Source organism: Synchytrium microbalum, assembly GCF_006535985.1.
Source record: "Synchytrium microbalum strain JEL517 chromosome Unknown SmJEL517_scf0037, whole genome shotgun sequence".
Lineage (NCBI taxonomy): Eukaryota > Fungi > Chytridiomycota > Chytridiomycetes > Synchytriales > Synchytriaceae > Synchytrium > Synchytrium microbalum.
In genome coordinates, this window is record NW_022158386.1 from 170,159 (window position 1) to 176,454 (window position 6,296).

Below are 6,296 nucleotides of genomic sequence, written 5' to 3' on the forward strand. Positions count from 1 at the left end.
AAAGTTCATTAGACGGGTTACCCAGCATGTCGCTGCTGTGAGTAGGGAATACATGGTGAAGGGAAGAGCTGGTATAGGATACTCGGGTGCGGAGACAGACGCTCGTGGGATTGTTAGAGCTGATATCAGGGATGTAATTATGGCTGCCGAGTTTAAACATTGTGGGTCATCCAAGCGATTCCCAACACTGGTGGCAACAACAAAAAAGTGTTGTTGTGAGCAACGCAAAAAAAACCATAAGCCACAGCAAGCCCATACCTTCGATGCAAAAGGATGATAGCAACGTGATACAGCACTACCAAATACAATCGTATATTCCACATGGATCCTGGTTGGACATTCCTGACTTCGCGTGGTAGAGTTGATTGCCATTCATTCAACCTAGATTCTATATCCTGACGAAAGGCTTCACGATCCTTTTCAACAGCTTGCGCCGAGTTGACGAATGAGCTAATACGACCAAAGATTGATAAGAGACGGACTTGTAGTATTAGATACTGCACGTCTGGATCTTGAGCATTTGGATATGGCTAGAATGTGGTGTGTGAAGTGTGTGAGTTTATAACAAAAACCATACGTAGATTTTTTGTTTCGCTTTCTCACGAATGATACACTGGTTCCGTCCTTCAACAGTTAACCATTAAAAGACACGATAGGAGCCTTCCATCCAAATGCTTACCGTATCAAAGTCTTCGTCGGATATAGCACATGGTCTTCCAGTAGCGGTTGAAGCAAATCGATCATTCAAATAGCAGCAAAACCATACTCGGCGCATTACGTCCTTTGTCTGTTCATCCATTTCTAGCGTGAAAAAATATCATGAGATGGTGAAGATGCGGCAAAAACGACATAACTGCTTCTATGGAATGCATTGATCATACTAACCTGGATGCTTGATATTATACTTTTCCAAATTCCGATGCAAGCCAATCTCTTGGCACATCCTCGCAGCCAATCCATTATAAATCCATGAATTCGTAGCTCGACCACCACCAATACCACATAAAGCCAACAATATCAGCGTTTGAACAGATGCAACACTTGGGTAATCGAGATTGGCATGCAGGTACCCTCTTGCTTTGCGCAAGAAGTGGAGATGCAAGTCTTTGGGAGATACTCGATCATATTGCCAGCCTGCAAAAGATCTTGTACAAAGACAGGCGAGAGCCAAGACTGCACTTGATACCATTGCGAAATGCCATGAAGTTGATCGTTCCATTAGTTGTTTCATGTACCATGTGCGACTTAGCATCCTACGTAGGGAAATAAATCCTTCGTTTCAGTAATTGTAGCATTTTTTGGGGGCATCATGCATATGCAATCATGGCTTACGGATAGAATGGGTGAATAATATCGAAAAAGTTTTCCGATAAACGGACAGTCAGCTCGAATGAGCATGGTTGTGGTACAGCTGGTGGGGGTAGACCTAGTTCTTTACTATCATTGATGATATTCATACTCAATACACCTTCACGATATCGCGAAAAATTCTTCCACACTGAGGATGTTGTTGCTGATGTGGCACCAAAGAATAATATGTTTCCTGATTGATGCTGATCTTGAACTATTGTGCGCAAAAGGACTCAGAGCTTGAAAAAAAGCAGCTCAGGCTCCTGCACACATCATAGTTCTGCTTACCAATGACGACTTTGGTAGCGTCTTCTTGATCTCGAAAACTAGTCAAGGAAGGACGACGCAAGGACGTCTTCAACTTGACTTCCGAGTCTGTACTGACAATAGACGGCAGACTCATGGGCGAATGCGATGCTTTGGCATATCCAGATGATGATCCAAAGAATGGTGGTGTTGGATGTCCAGACATTTCTGATGCTGGGGAACCATATGGTCGTGAGCTCGACGGGTCTGATTGGGCAGATATGAATTGAGATAGTAGGCCTTCAATAGCATCCAATCTATCGCGTAAGTTATTTCGCTGTTAGGATATTGACAGATGATGAGGATGATGAGCTGTGCACGTGCACGTTCATGAACAAGGGCCACCATATAAGAGTGATCAAATCGGGTGATATCGCCAATGAAGACACGATCAATACTGCAACATTGTCGAAAGAATATGTACCTTTGGTCGATCGAGCCGTCCTTTTTGGATGGTCCTCTCTTCTTGTTGGAGTCCCCAAACACACATGGAGCACCCAGACCCTGACAGTTTGTACATGCTCCAGTTGGGCCGTCAGGTCCAGAGCACTTTATTCTCTTCTTTCGACATCTGTTGCCAAGTAAAACGAGTGTGGTTTAGAAAACGAGCGATTTCAAAACGAAGGATACAGGAAACAGGAAGTGGACGGAATGTCAAACTTGGTCAAGTCGAGACTCACAGATCACAGGCCCTCGTTGTCCTGCTTCTCCGGTTCAGATTTGAATCTCGTGCGTTGACTGTGTATTCGTCTTGATGATCCTGCTCGTTTTCAGCCCGGCTCGACTCGGACTGGGATTCTTGGTCCTCGACATCGTGGCCATCTTCATCGTCATCATCGTCTGATTCGTATCTATGCATGGCTATGTACTGTACAACAGAAACAGTTCAGCACGAAAAGCTTTCCTTGTCACGAAACAAGGACTATGAGGCTAGAGAAGGAATAGAGTCAAGTCAAGTGGCCAATAGCAATAGAAAGATGGCCAGAACAATACTTACCTTACGTTGGTGCTTTCGTTTCGATGTTTAATACAGCTAATGCAAATTCAACCTCATTCAACTCCTCCATCGCCAGCTCGTGAGTGACTTGGAGCAAAAACGCTAAAAGGAGATAGATCGTCGTGTGCTCACGTCTCTGAAAATGTCATATTCAAGAATTTCACCTCCTTTTCCACCTTATTCGCTATTAATCGGATTCCGGCGTCACTCTTTTGAAAAAAATGAGTTTGACAACAGTTGAGCCACTCAAAAGTCATATCGGATGGCTTCGAACGCGTCGCTTAATACTCTCAATATGGTCTCAGTTTCTCTTTTACGATCTGGGCTGCAACAGTCGCGTATGCACGTGTGTGCTGTTGTTTGTTTTGAGCATAGCTTATTGGGTCAATTGTGTCTGCAAAGGGTTCAGGACTCGCGAATACATTCCAAATTATACATCTGTCGCGTCTCGGCATCCACATGCATCGTGGCTGCATGTACGTTCCTAGACTCGGCCTTGCAAGAACGACAAGGACAACAATATGAACCGGCAATTATAGATCTAGCGAGTAGCGAGACAGGACAGAACTAGAGCAGCTTGAAGTGCTCTGGTAGACAATCATCCTATAAACCGGTAGTCTCGTAAGGATCAGATTCTATATACATGATTGTAAAAATGATGGACACTGACATTGAGTAAGCATTGACTGAATCTTCCGTTCGGCTCTATGTAAATCGCAGTCTAATCCCATCCACACACTAGCTTTGCACAGATTGATGCTCTTCATTCACCACAGAAATGGTCTCCACCATCATCAAAACGAGGATTGGTCGGAATATCATCTGCTGTACGCACTCCCAGAACATTGAAGGACGAACCCACTAGTGACTTGATCCATGCACATTACTCTCCAGTAACTAGTCTGGCTGCTGAAATGACTTCTGCTCTAGAGATTATCGATGGAAGGTAACTATCTGGTGGTCATCTTTTTGCTGTGAGCATATCAATCATTCTTACATACTAATTATTACCCATATGATAGTCCTGCAGACAAGTTCCCAAAGACATGTCTGCTTGTAGGTCTCGTACAAACGTCGGATCCCACTCCATCACGACCGACATCAACAACATTAACCAGCAACAACAATACTACTCTGCTCAAGGATTCGCGACCCATTAAGACCATACCAAACTTTCCACAACGAGCCTTTGCAAGAAACGCTACTGCATCTGCTCGATTAGAGGGTAGTCAAGGATCAGACATGTTTGCCACATTACCAAAACAAGATAGGTATGAGACTACCAGTTCGTCTTTTTTTGTTATATACACAACTCGGTCTCACACTTTGATCACTAGCACCACTATGCAAGCCAATCCACCAAGCCTACCAACTGTCATGAAGCGTCCTGCTTTCGACTTGGGCACAACAAGCCATTGGAACAACAGACGAGGAACTCAACAAGCTGGAAGTAGAGGCATCAACCTAGCAACCATACCTGTAAGTAACTTTCAGGGATTCAACGTAGTTTGTGAGAACTCCATTCTCTTGTACCAAGTTCTAATGTTTTCTCCCCTCTCTATTGAATAGTTACGGAAATCAACCCTCATCATGCCACCGAAACCAATGACCATCATACCACCTTCCAACATGACTCAAAAACGTGCAGCAGAGTCACTAGAACGTCCCGTATTACGACAATCCCCAAACAAGAACGACAATATTGATAGTAGAGGAGGAGGAGCTACTGAAGATGATGATGCCATGGACGTAGATTCTATCGCAGTTCTTGGCAGATCCAACTCTGAAATGGGTATGCTGGACTCGAACAATCGTCATCCACCCAGCAAGATGCGTCGAATGGGCAGCTCATCTTCATGGGACGAGGATGAACTTCTTTATACCATGCCTATACCTGATGGTATCATTCCTGTTGGGTTTACTATGACCCAAGGGATATTGCCTTGTGAAGAAAAGGGCAAAGATACTTTTCCACGGATATCTGGTGCTACGGTAAAAGAGAACTGTGTTGGCCCTTATCCACGACTGCAACTTCTAACATTCTCACTTGACTGCTTAATAGTTGGTAGATGTCTTGGATGGCAAATTCAGTGATCAAATAGATACCGTTCATGTAGTGGACTGTCGCTTTGACTATGAGTATGAAGGTGGTCATATTGAGGGCGCCATCAATATTCGTTCACCTGCTGATATGGCCAAGGCTTTTTTCAATCCTCCGGTGACTGATAAACGTGTTGCTATCATACTTCATTGTGAATTCTCCTCTCAGAGGGCTCCGTCTATGTAAGTCTAATCCGTTTGATTCTTTGCTTTTTTGGATGTTTTCAGAATGTTGTGGAGGCCAGGGACTCAAGTATTTCGTATGTGTTGTTTAGGGCTCAAAGACTACGAAAATTGGATCGAACACTTGTGCCTATAGCTCATTATCCTAGCGTGTGCTATCCAGAGGTTTATGTTTTGAAAGGTGGTTACAAGGACTTTTTTGCTGGATTCAAGGTTAGTCTTTGAGCAGATAACAGAAAAGTCGAAGCCATCCAAAGGACTTAATCAATGCATTCAATTGTAGGAACGATGCAACCCACAAGAGTACCGTCAAATGAATGATGAAGCATTCAAACCTCAGCTTCGACAAGGCCTGATTACTCATAAGCGAGAATTTAGAAAGACCAAATCCTTCTCGTAAGAAGTACAACAGGAGGTTGAGGATGCTCGTTGTGTTTGGACTCGCATATGTACATCCGCTTTTTGGGGAAGGGTCTCGTTTACACCACACGTTACTTATATATATACAGGGCTGTATGTTTTTGTTTCTTATATATGCCACATGTACAATAATAATATACTGAACGATCCAAAAAAAGTGAGAACGGATAATATTCGGCAAATACAAAACACACGTACGCAGAAGCTCATAGACGATAATCTAGTTCCCAGATGCACACAACAAACGAGTGGCGTTGATGAAACAGTGATTCTGATCGACGAACGGGATCCTTTTCCGTTGATTATCTAAAGCGATCCTCACAAAATCCCCAAACTATTGGGGCAATTGGTAACTCTACGATGATGGTCGCATAATAAAGATTTGACGATCAGGTTTTTGCCCGCTGATTATAAAACATTTGAGTTAATGACTGACGAGATTCAATACTGGAGTCCCATACAGTGGGTTTTTTATTCCATCATTGTCCTGGAATTTATATTTGGAATTGTAGGGCAGTTTACGATTGTAGTATTGGTGATATCTAGGAGACGGGACCTACTTATACGTATGTTTTGCATTTATTTATGCTGCTTTGGTCGCCTCTTTCCATACCGTAAAGATCAATACGCTAGCTGCTTGTTTCCTTCTCAACACCACTCAACAATTATAGCCAACTATATACACCTGCCGATTGGAGCTGGAGTCTGTCTCTTAACTTCAGTGGTGCTGCTCCCTATTCGTGCCTGGTGTGGCTTGAACGGATATTTCAGTCTGGATTCTTTATGGATTTGTCAGTTGGATTATTTCTTCATCAACCTGCTGGGTGTGAATACGCTGATTATCATATTGTGTCTTTCAATCGTCAGGTAATGTTTGGTCCTTTGAATCATTGAGGGGTTCTCCGTTGTTTGAACCTGTATCATGCCTTTGTTCTACCCA

General features: G+C 43.4%; 1 protein-coding gene across 1 annotated transcript; it reads left to right on the forward strand.

The window, feature by feature from the left end:
• Positions 1–3,311: 3,311 nt before the first annotated feature.
• SmJEL517_g04868 (uncharacterized protein) lies at positions 3,312–5,336 on the forward strand (the record flags this gene model as incomplete). The annotated part of the gene is made up of 8 exons (XM_031170796.1): positions 3,312–3,328; positions 3,396–3,599; positions 3,676–3,924; positions 3,991–4,132; positions 4,223–4,645; positions 4,716–4,936; positions 5,029–5,149; positions 5,220–5,336. 8 exons carry the CDS (start codon positions 3,312–3,314, stop codon positions 5,334–5,336), a joined length of 1,494 nt encoding a protein of 497 aa, XP_031023260.1.
• Positions 5,337–6,296: the final 960 nt, after the last annotated feature.